Here is a 17,631-nt window from a genome sequence, read left to right on the forward strand (position 1 = left end):
TACACACTATTTTTTAAGGACAAGGTTATCCTCTGACGACAACCTAAATTTCTTCCAAAGGTGCATTCATCATTCCACATCAATGAGTCAATACACTTATCAACCTCCTTTCCTAAACCACATGCAAACTCTTTTGAATACACAATGCATACATTAGATGTACGCAGGGCTTTGTCCTTCTATTTGGATAGAACCTAGCCCTTTAGGAACTCTTCTAGACTCTTTGTCTCCATTGTGGAGCGCTCCAAAGGGACACCTATTTCTACCTAGAGACTTTCAAACTGGATTTCTGACTGTATACGATTGTGCTATCAGATAAAGAAAGTTAGGCCTCCAGCTGACATCAGAACTCACTCTACTAGATCTGTGGCTACCTCCGTGGCTTTTCTATGCAAAGTTCCTCTGGCTGACATCTGTAAAGCAGCCACCTGGACTTCTGAATACATATTTGTTTCTGAACACATATTATGCCCTTACTCAAGGCCCTCTCTCTGATACACGATTAGGCAGAGCTGTATTATCTACTGCATTCCTACCAAATCCGAAGTCCCTACCTCCTTGAGATACGCTGCTTTTAAGTCACCTGGAGTGGAGCACCCACAGGGACATCTCTCAAAGAAAAGGAGGAGGTTACTCACCCTGTGCAGTAACTGACATTCTTCAAGATGAGTGTCCCTGTGGTTGCTCCACTACCCACCCTCGTCCCCTCTACTTCAGAGTTGAGGTAGCCTCCATTGCAGAGAAGGAACTGAGGAGACCGGTAGCACATGAGTACTATTAAGGTACACTTAGAGCGGTGGGGGGTGGTGGTGCAGGCTCTGCGCGTGCGTGACCGGTACGAGTTCTGCTATAAAAATCTCTGAGCGAAGGCACAGGGATGCACCAACACCTGGAGTGGAGCACCCACAGGAACACTCATCTCGAAGAACATCAGGTACTGTACAGGGTGAGTAAGCTCCTCTTCTATGGCTTGTAGGATGTGTTTCTTGGTCAGCATCCTGACACTGAAGTTTTTAATGAAACTGATTCTCAAAAAATGACAAAAATACATATACTTAATAAAATATGCTGTGATTCTATAATTAACAATCATCTGCGTAAAATTAAGGACAAGTCACATACACTAAATTTAGGTCATGCAAAAAGGCTAGAGATATTAGAATTAAGATATCTATCAGAATTTTATTTTATATTTTAAAAATTATTTTAGCTTTGAAGAAAGTATATTTAAATTTGTATAGTGTTATCCTGGACCCTTTAAGAGGGAGCAGAGCCAGTGCGCCTGTGCTACAGTAGCTGACCCAGATTTGGTTTTAGAAGAGGGCTTCTGGTCAGGGGAAGGAGGAGGACTGTCAATGAGGGAGACCTTGTGGGTCAGAGCAAGGAAGCAGGACTGCCAGGGTCCCCGGGGAGGGGAGGCAGTGAGGACCTGTTCTAAAAAGGGGCCTCTAGAGAGAAAAGGTCTCGGGAGTTGGTACTCTGGGAACAGGGCAGAAAATCAGGAGTAGGAAGACTGCCAGTGTCTCCTGGAAGGAGAGGCAGTAAGAATGTGAAAGGTAAAGGGGAAAAATCCCCTGGGAGTTATAGCCTAGGGTGAGCTCAAGAATTGTTTTAAGTTTGGACAATAAAACTGCCTAAAGGACGCTGTTGTTGTGGCAGTAATCTAAACCTTCCCATGATTCCTCCTGTTCTGTACTCCAGTACCATTCATTTTTATTCTCTAGAAGTTTTCTCAAAGCCACTGCTTTGGTAGATAAATTAGGTATCAATTTTCCAAGATAATTAACCATTCCCAGGAACTGTTGGACATCTTTCTTTGACTGGGAACATGGAATCATTTCAATGGCTGAAATCTTCCTCTTATCAGGTTTTACACCTTCATTGGAAATAATGTCCCCCCAAAAAGTCAGTTCTGTAACTCCTAATACACATTTCTTCCTATTTAGTTTGAGGTTTGCAACTCTAGTTGCATGCAGGACTTCCTGAAGTCTACGATCACGTTCCTTTAATTGATCCCCAGATGATGATGTCGTCCACTGAGGTGTCAACACCCTTAATATGTTCATAGATTAGATGTGTGGCTTTGTGGTACACTTCTGATGTTGAAGCTATGCTGAAGGATAAGCGTAAAAATTTGTATCTTCCAGATAGGGGTATTAAATGTGCATAGGAGAGCACCCATTTTAACAGATTGAGTTTCTCACATGCAGCCAGGTCTAAAATTGGTGTCACCTCCTTTAGCACTACAATAAAAGGGACCCTGTACATGGTGCTTTTATGGTTAATGCTAGCAATGCACTTCCCCTTCACAGGTATATTAGTTCCAGAATAACCAGTTATTTTTATTTTTGTTGGTTCCAGTTTTGGTCTTATTTTCAGTCTCTCATAATTTTGTTCAGACAGAATATTAACCTGAGCTCCTGTGTCCAGTTTCAGTGGAATAATTGTTCCATTCAGTATCATAGGAAGTATCCAGTTCCTCTCATCAGGCTTGGTAGATTCTAGTACGTCTATGAAAAACTCCTCAACCAGATTGTCTTTAACTGAATGCACTTGACTTTTCTGCATTTGGGATCTGCAGCATTTTGAAAAATGATTATTTCCCCCACATTTATGACAGAGTTTCCCAAAGGCAACACATTGTTTGGGGCCATGCTGTGATCCACACCTTCCACTTCACCATCTGTATCCAGTTTTTCCCCGATCAGTGATTTTCATAGTGAGTGGTTCCACTTTCTGATTTGACCTATTCTGGCTATATTCTTTAGTACTTAGTACATGGATAATTCCTTTTGTTTAATTCAGTTCTTTGGCTTGTTCTTTCACAGTTTCTGCTGCCCGGCATATTTTGAGATCTTTTTCTAAAGTTAAATCTTTTTCATGGAGCAGTGTCTCACTTTACACATTGTCTTTAATGCCACAAATGATTCTATCTCTAACCAGAGACTCTACCAGGTCACCAAAGTCACAGATAGTTTACTGAGTTTCCTTCATTCTGTGACATATTGCTCTATGGCATCATCAGTTTTTTGCACTCATGTAAAAATTTTGTATCTCTCAAAGACAGGGCCGGATTAACTCTCTTGTGGGCCTGGGGCTATTAGATTTTGTGAGGCCCCTGTATACAAGTATTTTTTCTGGGAGGGAGTTTAGTGCAGGAGGGGGCTGGGGCAGGGGATTGGGGTGCAGGAGAGGGTGCAGAGTCTGGGAGGGAGTTTGGGTGCAGGAAGGGGATTCTGATCTGGGGCAGGGGGTTGGCGTGGAAGAGGGGGTGCGAGGTGCAGACTCTGGCCGAGAGGCGCTTACCACAGACGGCTCCCAGCTGGTGGCACAGCAGGGTTCAGGCAGGCTGCCTGCATGCCGTGGCCTCATGCTGCTTCCAGAAATGGCTGGCTGCTAGCACGTCTCTATGGCCCCTGGAGGGAGGGGGACAGAGTGTCTCTGTGTGCTGCCTGTACCCGCAAGTGTCACCCCCGTAGCTGCCATTGGCTGTGGGGACGGTGCTGGGGGTGGGGGCAGCACGCGGAGCCACCTCGCCCCACCCTCCCGCCAGGGGCTGCAGAGATGTGCTGGCAGCTTGCTGCTTCTGGGAGTGGCGTGGGGCCACGGCATGCAGGCAGCCTGCCTAAGCCCCCACTGTGTTGTGGCACTTTTAGCAGCCCGGAGTTGGAGATCGCTGCTTGTGATTTTTTTTTTGCGGGGCAACCCCTTGACCTGGGGCCCTGGGATGCAGCCCGTAAAGCCCCTGCCCTAATCTGGTCCTGCTCAAAGGCCTCATTCCTTTTTGGCATGCAGTGTTCCTCAGATGTAGTCAATATTTTATTTAACTTCATGCATTTACCTTCTTCAAACTTAAATTTGTTATAAATATCAAAAGTTTCCTTCCCAGCAACATGCAAAAAAAATTATGATTTCACTTTATCATTTTTCTCCTCTGCCCTTATGGCTGCCAAATACAATTCAAATCTCTGTCTGAATTTTTTCCAGTTTGCCGCAACATTGCCTGACAATTTCAGACTGGAACGAGATTGCAACACATCCATTTTGGGCTCCCCCACACTTTCTTAAGCTAGTCAAGTTACTATTGTGCTCACCAAATACATGCAAAAGTCTCTATGCCTGGTGCTTCACATGCTTCTCTGGTGCCTTCCTTTGTCTCTGCTTTCAGTTGCAAACAGAGGAGTTAACTTCAAAATCACTGCAGTTTCCTTCTCATTCAGCACTTCTGGCACCATGTAATGATCTTGGGGTTCATTAAACAACAAACCACTGATTGAGAAAGGAATCAAACTGTAATAAAACAAACTGGAGAGCTTCTGTAGTGAGCTGCTGCACACAGCCATGTGGTTTTCCCAGCCCCTTCCTCCAGGGCACATCTCCAAATTTCCACACACTTAACACTGTCCCTTATGAAGGAGTGTCTCCAAACCACAATTTTTCATAAACATATCTTTACAGATAGTATTGTATTGTCTTTCACTACTCTGTAAGTAATATTTTTTTGAAGTCATTAAACCTAAGGAGATTATTTTAGTACTTTTGTGAAAAGTTACTCTTATGTTTTGGAAAGCATGCTGAAATTCATAAGATGGTGTACAGGAATTTACAACGTAGGGATGAGACAGATCAATTGAAAAACATTTTGCTCAAATCTCCTAATGCCTGAACCGTCTCAGAACATGTGTCTATAATTGCTATCTCCAGCATAAATTGTGTTTCAAACATAGGATCCAAACCCACACCATGGAGCTCTGAGAGTTATTTTACTTTACTTAAATGGGAGCAAAATCGGGACCACAACTTTTGTGACATGCAACATAGTTCAATATGAATCATGGATAGCGCTGCATTTTATTTTGTTATTTCATTAAACTTTAAAATTAGTGTTGCGAATTACTGTATAAATACCTGGCTACCTTCTGGTCCAGGAAATAAATTCAAATCCTTTTTTTTTTATAATAACCTAAATTGTAGTGGGAATTTTGTTGTATTGTTGAAGAAGCAGCTTTAGATAAACAAGAACTGGTGGTCTCTATTCATCTATGAGTTTAATATGTTTTCAATTTGGAGTTTATTGTGTGCTTAGAAACTCATTTACTCAACTCATCTTTTGTGCATTATTTAATCTGTATATAATTACAGCAACTTTTACTTTGAAGTCCTGTTTTTCTCGTCCTTTTTGTAAAACTGAGGAAAGTGTTTCAATTAAATCCTCCAGTATATGACCCTTCAAACCATTTCTTCCAAAACAGAGTTTGTCCCCTGATATTTACTAATGAATTGGTCCATGTGTACAACATGCTCTTGTTCCTAGGGGTGTGAATGTGTTTCAATCCAGATTTTTCTTTCTGTGTGTTGGGGGAGGGGCATAGGAAGGGGGAGAGGTGTGTGGACTTCAGATTTTTCCTGTATTTTCCGAAGGCAGGGAGATACTCTTGTAACATCAGTGACCCTATTTTTGTGTCAACCCATGACTTTAATTAGTATTCTTCCAGTAGCCAGACTGAAGGCAAAATCCTGTTTTGTTTTACATGTGTACACTAGAACTAGGGAAGAAGGTGAAGAGGGTCTCCCTGGCTCTGGTGTACTCATGCAGCAGCTGGACAGAATTCCAGCTTGAGCAGTATGCTGGACTAGCGGCTAACATGCTTGAATACAGTCCATAGCCTCAAACTAAGCATGACTGGATAAGTATCCCTAGCAAATACATGTTAGCATGTATTAATTATTACATTGCATTACAAATGCATATGCAGTAGAATCCCTATTTTACTAACTACCTGGGTACTGAGGAGTTCATAAAATTCAATGTCTGAGTTAAAGTAGTACAGTGCATGAGTTGCAGTATGGACCACTGCACTGCTTTCTTCTTGTCCCACAAACCATTGCAAAGTGATTTCTAGTGCATTGAAGACATCAGAATATGAAGGGATGTGGACTTGTATTTCATCAAAGTCACCTTCATTATGGGCTTTCCACCCCCTCTCTCCCATTGGGAAAAATGGTTTGTATAACTGGTTGTTCATAACACTTGTGTTTGTAAAATCAAAGTTCTACTGTAATCCTGTAGTTGTAGTTATCTCTCCACTCCCAGATGTCTTGGCAGTGACATTTTATAGTATAACTCTTTTTCTAGCAAATCCTAAAAATATCAAGTCAGTGATACTAATATAAAACTGCTATTTTAAAGGATGAATTCATGTAGCAATATTTTTATGTTACAGATAAAAGAAAATCCAGGAATCAAAAACTAGGAGGAAGAGGAAGAAAAAAAAGATACTCCTATAAATTACCCCAGGAGTACAATATAGAAACTGTAGTGGTTGCAGATCCAGCTATGGTTTCATATCATGGAGCAGATGCTGCCAGGCGATTTATTTTAACCATCTTAAATATGGTAGGAAACTCTTAGAACTTATCAAGGCATTTTGTCAGAAAGAAAAATGTATGCCCGGAGATTGATTGAATTAATTATTACAGTTGTTCAACAGGCATAATTAACTGTAAGTGGGCATTCCATAAAATTAAACAGACTATCAGAATGTACCATGAATGTTCAGCAGCACAGAAGCTATGATTCTGCAGACACATCTTGTACCTTCAATAATAATAATAAGCTAAAGAAGTGGGATTTGAACAGCATGATTGTTTGATTAGAAACCCTTATTGTTATTTGAACTATATTCAGGTTGAATGCTTAAGACAAGAGTCTGATCTGAACTCATTATGAAGAGGTGACTCTTCTCATTTAGAAGGATCTTTTGATCTTCTTGGTGGCTGGAGGAGAAGCAATCTTACAGTCTGGGACAAAGTTATGTTTTCTCCCAGCAATGAATGTGAATGCAACACACTTATTTGATCCAGAAGGCAGTGAAAATTAGTAACCGCAGTATGTAAAGAAAAAAAATCACAGAATAAAGGATCATGAAATGGAAAGTGGGTGAAAACTTGATCACGACTATTCTGTTTGGCCCTGTGAGTTATTGCTTCTTGCCATCTGCTGCTCACTTTTAGCCTCGGTCCTGCATTTATCTCAGTGGGACTCATGGTATAACATTATGTACATGTGGAAGTGTTTGAAGAAATGGGCAATAGTTTTTAAAGCTCTGTCAAGGTCATCTGGAAAAAGATAGAGCTCTTTTAGGATTCTTGGATCAAACACTGGATAACCCCTATCTGTCTCCTCCTCCCCACACTTCAAAAACGGTAATATCTAAGTATTGTGTTATATTTAATGTGTAGAAAATTCAAATGTCAGGTCAAAGTTCTACAAAATTAAGAGATCCTTAAATTCTGAGATTTGATTTTTTTTAAGGCTGTAATGTATTCCAATGTGTCCAATGGGAGCACTCATGTTTATTTTTTTGTTTTGTTTTTTCCTTAAAGGTTTTTAACCTTTTCCAGCACAAGAGCCTTGGAATTCAAGTGACTCTTCGAGTGACTAAGCTTGTTCTACTTCATGAGACTCCAGTAAGAAAGTACTGAATATGTCTTATTCTGTGACAAGATTTTGTAGAATGAATAGAAGAGTAGGGGCATGTTGCTTGCTGCCTCATTAAAGCATAGAATACTCATCACTTATAACATCCTGATAATTTTTCTTGGTTATATTTGTAATAGTTATTTGTAGTGGCGAGAGACCCCAATCAAAATTGGGAGCTCACAGCACTAGGTGCTATACATACACACAGTGATAGATAATTCCCATACCTAGTTTATTTCAAAATTGAGGGTATATATGGCTTTCAAGTAACCTAAAAATTGTAAATGATTTTTTCTTAGTCCAGGTTCATAATTTATCCTTTGTTGAAATTGGCTGGTATTTACAAACTTCAGTCCATTATCAGCTATTTTTTTTCCTGTGCATGTGGATATTTCACTCTGAAAGCAAAATCCTTTTAGTTTCAAAGCTTACAGTTAGTTGTAAAATTAGATATAGGTCAGTCATATCATAAACAAAACAAGAGTGTAGCACCACTCTTTCATGATATGTCTTTCAGATATCATTTTAGAAGTCATCTTTTAAATCCTGTTCCCTTGCTGAAGAGGTGAATCAGCTGTTGTAAAGTGGGTCATTCTTTGGAGTGACCTATTTGTAAGTGGGGGAATAGTCCCACTATTGTAGGGAACTTTCCTGGCTTCTGCACTACCCCAGTGAAGTGGGCTAGCGAAAGGATCTGAGTCCTCGCTCCCACTTCCTTTACCCAGTGGCCTCCTTGCCCTTGAGGACTCCCCTTCCACTCTCCTGTCTGGCAGAGTCCTCGTAACCCCAGCAAGGCTGGGCCCAGGATTCCTGGGGGGCTCAACCCCTAACCCTGCTGTGGTCACCTAGGACAGGGGCTAGGGTGTCCCCATTCCGGGGTACTCTCTCCGCACTGGGCACTTCTCTGACCCACTGACTATTACATACAATTTAAAGCAAATTCAAGTTACTTAATCAACAATTAATTTTAAAAAGAATAAGGAAACATGGGAAAGGTTAAAGGAAACACATCAACCCGCTCTGTGGCAGGGAACATCACAAACAGTGTCTCTGGAACGTCAGGGCAGTTCACAGTCTGTAAGTCCCAGGCCTTCTTCTCAGGCCCTGGCTGTGCTGTAGGGATGCTGTGGGTTGGACACTTGCTCTGGTGGTGACCACACGCTCTCAGGCTCTAAGTGGTAGGACCCTTCTTCCAAGTGTTGTCCCCGCCCTGTCGGGGTTACGATCCAAGCCTGGCCTGCAGAGCCTCCTGGCTGAGGCGTCTCCCTGTGCTGTGTGCTGAGGGTCCCCCTCACACTCCCCAGCTGCTCACCGCACCCAGCTCCGGACTGCTCCAGCCCCAGCTGCACCGCTCTGTCTCTGCACTGCTACTGCTGCTCTGCCTCCAGCTCCCTGGGCTGCTTCTTTGAGCCCTCTGCCTCTGGTTGCTACAGCTCTGCTCCCAGGACAGGTCTGCTCTGCAGGCTGCTTCTGTGACTCTGCTCCCATCACTGACCTGCTTCGTGGGCTGCTTTTCTGGCCCCTCTGGCTCTGGCTGCTGCAGCTCTGCTCCCAGGGCAAGTCTGCTCTCTCTGGCCTGTGCCTCTGGCTTTGGGGCTGCAGCTCTGCTCCCAGGACAGGGTCTGCGCTCTCTCTGGGCTGCTTTTCTGGTCCCTCTGGATCTGGCACAGCTCTGCTCCGCAGCTCAGCTTGGGCCCCTGCTTTCTCCTTAGCTCGGCCCCACTCTGTCTGACCCAGGCAATTCAGCTCACACAGAGGACGGGAGCTCCCTGGCCTCCTGCCTCCCTGATTAACCTGCCTGCCCTGTCACTCAGGCTCAGCTGGAGCATTGGCCTCTCCCCATTGTTCCTGGGGACTCAGTCTCAGGGTCCTGATTTCCCATAGACCCATCCCCTTTTAGTACTGGGAGCTAGCCAACCAAAACACCCCCACTGAATGTTAGTAAGGGGGCAACAGTCCCCCTACATATTGTTCCCTTATTATATTTTAAGCAGTAGTATGTGGACTTTTTGTTATTTTACAAAGTATCTGAAAGCTTTGCATATTTTAGTTAGAGTTCACAAAAATAAAAAATGGAATCTTATTATCCATGTAAGAGAGATTTTTAACTTATACATTTAAATAAATTAAATTATACTTAGGCTAGTAGTTAAAGAAGCATTTCTTGTTTGGACATATAGTAATCCTCTCAGGAAAAAAAGATCCCTCAAATCCATACACTGGATCTTGGTATCAGTGCTCTCCCTAGATGCAATGAACTCCAGCTGGTATCAATGGAAGATCAGCACATATGGGGAGAAGAATATGGGTGAAAAGCTCCACTGTATGTATCTGAGGGCATAATTTTCACCAGCATTGATTTAATTAAAGTCAAATGAAGATGGCTTCTGTTCTTGAAGTTAAAACAATTGTGCCATGTATATTTTATGACAAATGAAATAGAATATCTTTATTAACTGAGACCAATCATGTGCTTATATTTGTAAAATTATTTGAGAACATTTTTCTTTGTACACATATCTTATATACACTACAGGAAAAAAAATCATTAAAGTGAAAAACAAGGAATCAGAAATATATTCATATCTAGACAACGATAGATTAACAATGCATGGCAGACAATTAAATCTATTATAATAGTTTCACATGAGTAACTGGGACTAACTGTGGGGTGAGGCATTGTTAGGAAATTCTGATTTGTGATCTCATAACTTGTACACGTTGACAATTAAAAGATGAAAGAAATATACATTGTGATTTACATGTTCATATAATAAAACAAGCAATTCAATTTTCAGGCAGATATGTATATCGGGCATCATGGGGAAAAAATGCTGGAGAGTTTCTGTAAGTGGCAACATGAGGAGTTTGGCAAGAAGAATGATATACATTTAGAAATGTCAACAAGTTGGGGAGAAGACATGTCATCAGTAGATGCAGCCATACTTATCACAAGGTAATATTTTTTAAAAACAGTCTCTTAAAAAAATAGCCTGATGTCTTCTTGGCAGCACTGTAGAGTTAGAGAAGTTCAGTTGTCTTGTGAGGTGATACAGTTTGGCTTTAGCTTTAGCTATGGAAAGAAATGTGATTACAGCCTTCTCTCCTGCTCTTTTCTGGTAATTAAAGTGAGCTATTATTAGAGATGAAGTTGTTAGAAGGACAGGTGCTGGAATAAATTGATGATATAAAAAGCAATGTGTCACCTGGCCCTGATGTTATACATCCAGGAGTTCTGGGGGAGCTTCAGTTTGAAGTGGCTGAGAGGCTACCAAAATATGCAATCTCTCATTCAAAAGAGCTACTGTTCCAGAGGCTTGGGGGGTAATACATGTTGTAGCTAGGGGTGATCTGGAGAATAACAGACCAGTAAGTTTTAAATCTGAATCTGGAAAATTGTTTAAAATGATCATTGAAAATTAAATACCTGGAATGATAGGGTCTAACCAGCATGGTTTTTATAATCTGCTAGCATTTGTTGAATGTTTAAATAACCAGTTGACATTATTTAGATTTTCAAAAGGCCTTTGACAAGTTCCCTCACAAGAGGCTGCTAAAGAAACTAAGTAATCACAAGATAAGAGGCAAATACTGTCATTGGCCAAAAATAGACTAGGAGACAAAAATAAAGAGTTGGATTAAATAGTCAATTTTCATTATACAAAAAGATATTTTTGAGGGGTTCCTCAAGGTTCTGTACTAGTACTTGTACTGTGCTAGTTGTTGTTTAATAAATATATTAATGATCTGGAAAAGGATGAACAGCGAGGTTGCAAAATGTGGATGTGATAAGAAATTAGTTAGGTTAATCAAGACAAGAGAGGACTGTGGAGAACTTCAGAGTGACCTAACCAAGCTAGATGAGTAGGCAACATGTTGGCAAGTGAAGTTCAATGTCAATAAGTGCAGAGTAATGTATTTTGGAGGAAAAAAATTAAACTATTCATACACAGTGCGAGGTGCTAAATTTACTGTATAAACTCAGGAGAGGGACCTGGGGTGTCACTGTGGACAGCTCAATAAAGAGTGCTGTTCAATGTGCATCTGCAGCCAAAAAAAACAAGCAAGATGTTAGATTACATAAGGAATAGGATGGCGAATAATACAGAAAAGTCAGTGGTGTTGCCTCATTTACATTACTGATGCAGTACTGTTCACCCCATCTCTAAAGAGATATTGCAGAATGAAGAGGGGGTTCAGAGAATGGTGACACAGATGATTGGGGGTTGGAAAAACTCCCATGAGGAGACAAGAGAAAAGTTTATAATTGTTTACCTTAGAAAGAAGAGGAGGCACGATAATAGTAGATTGGTTGGGAGCCTCTGTTCTCCCTGTTTCATAATACAAGAACAAGGAGACACATTTAATTAAATTTAAAAAGTGGCAAATTCAAAAACAGTAAAAGGAAACATTTTTTTCATTCTATGTGTCGTTAAACTGTGGAACTCATCACCATGGGAAGTCACTGAGGCAAAGAATTTAGCAAGATTAAAAAAGGGATTGGACGCTTTTATGGATAGCAAATTGATTCCAGTGGGAGTTAGTTGGTTGGGCATTTCTGAAAATTCCACTAGGCACCCATCTGCATTGTTAGTAACTGAAATACCTTTGAAAATCTAGACCTTAACCCCCCTGTACTTCCATTTCCTCTAAAATGGAGAATAACACTTGAGGTCTGTCTTGGCTACAATAGGAAAGAGTTTTTAAAGGTGTTAGCTAGCACAGTCTAACTAACATTTTCTAAACCCAGTGGAGGTAAGACAAGGTATACTTTAGTGTGTGCTAGTTGGCAGGTTGAAGCCTAATTTAAAAATTAAACATAGCACTATTCCCCTGTGATAGTGTGCCAGGAGGCCGAGTGATCAGTGTACCTGACTTCAAGCCCCTTGCTTCTCTGCCTGGGCTGCAGAGGTGCCATTCCTAACTTTAGGCCAGGAATCTTCTAGCCTCCACATGCATCTGAGCCTCAGATCTTAAGGGGGTGTGGTAGGTGGAGCCGGGCCCTGCTTGGGTTGTTAACACTCCAGGATTGTCCTGGAGTCTTCCAGAATTAAATATTAATCTTTAGTGAAAGATTATGTCATGTGATGAAACTTTCAGGAATATGTCCAACCAAAATTGGCAACCCTAGGGCCCTCCCTCTCCACTAGGTCCCAGCCCAGGGCCCTGTGGAAATCAACATCAGAAGAATTCTCCCAGTACAGAGTCTAAGCCTGCTGCCTTGGGCTCCTTCCTACCTTTGTCCCTTCAATTTGGGGCATGGCCCCTATAATCCAAACTGTCTTTAGCTTGGAGTGGTGTCCACTTATAGGCATGGCCCCTATAATCCAAACTGTCTGTAGCTTGGAGTGGGCCAGGGTGGAGAGGCCTAGCCGCACAATGTCCTTAAAGTCACCTAGTGAAGTTCGCTCACTGCCGGGTGCTCCCCAGTCACGTCAACGATCTCTCTTGGTCAGGGAAGCAGTACTTCTCCCCCGGCAGCTGTCCTGGCTGTCAGGCTTGTCGTGAAGCTCCCCTCAAGTACAGAGACCTCCTGCCTCTTCACCAGTCAGCCCTGAATTTTATTTTCTTTTTCTTTATCTTCTCTTTTTTATGGTGAATCAGACTTGACTGAATAGTGTATAGCCACCGCCAACAATAATTCCTTAATACTTAGCTGTTTATATTCTTTCAAGTTGCCCTTTGTCTTTCAGGTAATGTAACAATGCTTTTTAATAATAACCCATTTCCCTGATGTTTCTACTAAATCACATAATGTAATTTTTGTTACCTGAAGACTTTGAATTCCTCAGAAAGCTTTTCCCTTTCTTTTTCAAAGCCCTTCCATACCTATAAAAAGTGATTAGTTGTTTGTTCCACGTTACAGAGAGCACATAATCCATCTTTGTGTCTATTTATTCGAAAAAAGAGTTTTCTTTAAGCCACGATGGCAAGTTGGTACTCTAAACAAAAGTACTTTGTTACTCCTATCCTGGCCCTCAACTCTAGGGCACAGTACAAAAAAATCATCATCTTCTTTCATTAATCCAAATTTGTTGCCATTCCTCTTTTAAATGTTTCTGTAGTAGGCTTTTAAATTCCTGTTTACTCAACTGTATATCTCTGTCAATTCTTCCATTTCTTACAGAATTTTTAGCTGGTTTGTCCTACATTTCATTCCCTGTTATCCCAATAGCGATAGCCATTAAGATCCAAGCTAATGCTATATGTATCCTCATCTGTACTAACTCTGTTACCCAGATCCAATTTAATTCTAGGATTATTGCTACTAGTTTGACTGTCATGATATGCTTTTATATTGTATGCCAAAACTGGGAATTAGTACATCTGCCATCCCTACTCTTCCTATTCTCCCCCCACCCCCCCTTTTTTTGGACCCATCTGTAAGTATTTGACACTTTTCACCATTCTCTCCATAATTTTACTCAGAACATAAGGGCAATTGGTCTATAGCCATCCAGTTTTGTGGACAGTTTTCCTGGTTTTTGTGTTGGAATTACTACTGCATGTTTTCACCCTACTGATATCATTCCTTCCCCCCTATCCCCACATAGTGTTATATAATTCCAAGAGAACCCTCAAACTGCTTTCAGACAGATATTTAAATGTTATGTTACATATGTTATTTTTACCCAAGGATGTATTCTTGCTGATATCAATAGCTTTTTAAAGTTCCCCCACAAAACCATTCATTCAGTATAGTATCTTCATTGTTACCTCAGTTACATAAAAAATCCTCTCTTTCAATAAATGTTTTTTAAATCTGGTGGGAAATTTTGCTTTGATTTTCATCATTTCTCACCTCTCAAAGTTTTTGCAAAAACTTCTGCTTCCTCGGTATCAGAACTTTTAACTATTTGCCAGACCTAATGAGACTTGGGATGTGGTTACCTTTAGTCTCAATCCAATTCATTTTTCTAATTTGCCTGTATATTTGTGATGTCTTGTTATTTAGTTATTCATCCGCAGTACTTCCTCCAACTCTCTGATTTTTTTATATTATGTTGTATTATTTTTTGTATTATTGTCTTACTACTTTTATACTTTATTAGCTCTTTGCTGTTCATTGTATTTTTAGCTTTTTATAGGCTTTGTTCCTTTCTTTAACTGTCACATTGCACTTCTTATTCCACCATAGAAGTGAGTTTATAGTGTTGGGGTACTTTACAGAAGCTGCTGCTATTATTTGTTACGTTGTCATTGAAATTCTCTGTCAAGCTGTGTGCAATCCAGCAAAAGATTGTGATATCCCATACTAGTCATATTTCACCATGAACTTCATTCAAAATTGCATGAATACAGTCCATTGACAGATTGCTAACGTACAAGTATTTTTGCACTGCCCTTGCTATAATTTTCATTTTTTTCTTTTTCCCCATGTTTGTGATGTACAATTTCACTTCTATCATAAATGTAATAAACATTTATTTTTTTCACTGCTACTAGTATATCATCACCTATTCCTTCAACAGTTTTTATCATATTGTTTATAGAAAGAGGCTGTGTCTGCAGTTCCCCTTTGCCTGTGCTGATTCTCTTCCTTTTCTATTAGATGCTTTGAGAATCTCCTTATGACTTCTGCATATGTTGCTAACAGTTTTTGGCTTTTGTATCTCTCTAGCTTATCTTACTGTAATTCACTCTCTACATGCCTTACTGTGATTATCACCACAGTTACTATATTTGATCCTTGTCAATAGTTTTCATAGGAATGCTCTCCCCCACATTTACTCCAACTCGTTTTCCCTTTACAAACAGTTGCTACATGCCCATACTGTCAGCAGTTATAACAACTTGGTGATGGGAGGATATATGATTTTTTTTCTGGATATCTGAAACTCTAGTGTTATTTTCTCAAGTAGAGTTCCTCCCTTAGTGTAATCAGCACTTCTGTTGATGGCTTGCTTTCTTCTCTTTGTTTACTAATTAATCACTTGATTATTAACACTTTATCTTCTCCTATGCATCCGATGAAGTGAGCTGTAGCTCACGAAAGCTTATGCTCAAATAAATTTGTTAGTCTCTAAGGTGCCACAAGTACTCCTTTTCTTTTTGCGAATACAGACTAACACGGCTGCTACTCTGAAACCTGTCCTATGCTTTTGGTTATCTCATCATTGGTCAGTTTTAATAGCACTCCACGTATTACCCCCTTCATTTCAGTCAAATACTTTGGTAGCTGCCTATTTATTTTAACTTTCCTTAGTGTCTTAGGTTTTAGCAGTTTATCAGCTTGCTCTTTGTCTTCACATTGAATGAAAAAATCCCCATCTCACAGTCTTCTGGCTCTTATTATATCCCCTATGCTTTTAAAAAAATCCAGTCAACTACTTTCACAGGATTAATGTCACCTAATCTTATTTCTTTGGCTAGGAATCTTACAATTATAACATATTGGTTTATTATTTCCTTCCTCAGTTTTGCTTTTTTTGCTGATGTTGTCATCATGATCATCTGCTTCTGCTTCTACTCTTTTTTTCTTTCTTTCTGTTTTTCCCCTACTTTGTATTCATTCTCCTTCTCTAGTAGACTTTTTCTTCATTTTCCAGAGTGATTTCATTTGGGGTCAGAAATCCTCCCGCCCAGCAAGCTGCCCAGCCCAACCTATCAGGCGTGAACTGATCCAGGTTCTCTGCTTTTCTTCCCCCTGCAGGACTGGCATTGGCTGCAGGTCTAGCGGAGCGGGGCTTGCGCGGCCCATAGGCTCTCTTTAACCCCTTTTGTGCTGGTGTGAGGTTTCTCTGCTCCATCACATCCCCTTATTCAGAATAACCTCTGTGACCGAGTGCCTGGATGGGCCAGACTGAGAATGCCACACTCAGGACAGACTGCAAGAAATAGGGCAGAAAATGCCCCAGACTGGTGGTTTATTCTATAATTAGATTCACCAAGCCAGTAACAAAGGAGTTTCTGTAGCACCACACTGGTAAACAAGAAGCCAAACATAGCCCCCTTTAGGCATTCCAGCCTTTGGCTCCCATCTAGCAAACAGATCTAATACAGTGATAGGTTACTGAAAACCCAGTTCACCATTCTTAAAGTTCTACCAATCCCAAAGGATCAGACACTTACCCTACTCTACCTTACCCTACCCTCAGGTCAATCTGTATTTCAGATCTTTCCCAAATATCATGCTCTCAGCCAATCCTTATTAAACTAACTAAAAATTTATTAAAAAAAGAAGAGAGTTATTGAATGGTTAAGGAATCATATACATACAAGTAATTTTCAGTGTTCATAGCTCAGGATCATCACAGTGATGTTATATCTGTTGGCTTGTAAAAGTCTCCTTGGAATTATACCAACAGGTCAGAATCCAAAGGCAGCTTAGATGTTGCCTGTTATCAGAATTGCTGTTAATGGCAAACAATCCCATCCCATTAATATTGATGTTAATGGAATTTGGATATTGGCAAAAGGCATGCTGCTTTTTAGTAACCTTTTTTGGAGGGAGAGGCCCTATATAATCAATTTCCTGGCTCTGGCCATGCACAATTGAGCACCTCTTCTGTGTTCCATGATTTTGAAATGACATATCTCTTGCCAATAAAGTTTGGATTCTGGATGCCCTACTTGAGCTTGGTGCTAAGCAAGTGCAAGTAGCCAAGAAGTTTGGTATCTCAAAGTCCGTTATTTCATTTAATTTATTTTATGGGGGCACGAGTACACCACAATGTTGTTCCATTGCATTGATGCTTGACCTTAGGAATACAAGTGTCAATGCAGTGGAAAGCAGGCAGAGGCTGGTGAAGCTCTGTGGCTCTGGTTCCAGCATAAGCTTGGCCAAGGTACTCAACTCTCTGGGCCAATGCTGAAACAGAAAGTGAGTCAGCTGGAGGCAGAGTAGGGGAAGGAGTTCATCCCTTCAGACGGCTGTCTCAGTTTATGGAAAGCCTGGCACATCTCTCATCAAAGCAGCAAGGCAAGAAACAGGATGCTGACTTTCTGACAACTGCTAAATGGAGGGTGGACACCTTACCAACATTCTAGAGGAGTTCCAGCCATTTGACATCCTCAGTGCTGATGAGACCGCTTTCTTCTACTAGTGCTATCCCAACAGAAGCCTTGGCATGCTGGAAGGAAGATTTGCAGGAGGGAAAAAAGACATGGACCGTATCACACTGCTGTGTTGTGCAAACGTGGATGAG

At 40.9% G+C, this 17,631-nt stretch overlaps 1 protein-coding gene across 1 annotated transcript in view; it reads left to right on the forward strand.

Annotated features, from left to right (window-relative positions):
* The window catches only part of ADAMTS19 (ADAM metallopeptidase with thrombospondin type 1 motif 19), a 274,323-nt gene that overhangs the window by 60,914 nt on the left and 195,778 nt on the right, over positions 1–17,631 (forward strand). The window contains exons 4-6 of the mRNA XM_007056790.4: positions 6,225–6,397; positions 7,387–7,470; positions 10,282–10,439. Of these exons, the coding sequence (XP_007056852.3) occupies positions 6,225–6,397; positions 7,387–7,470; positions 10,282–10,439 (415 nt within the window). The remainder of the gene's footprint in view (positions 1–6,224; positions 6,398–7,386; positions 7,471–10,281; positions 10,440–17,631) is intronic.

This window comes from Chelonia mydas, chromosome 5 (assembly GCF_015237465.2).
Source record: "Chelonia mydas isolate rCheMyd1 chromosome 5, rCheMyd1.pri.v2, whole genome shotgun sequence".
NCBI lineage: Eukaryota > Metazoa > Chordata > Testudines > Cheloniidae > Chelonia > Chelonia mydas.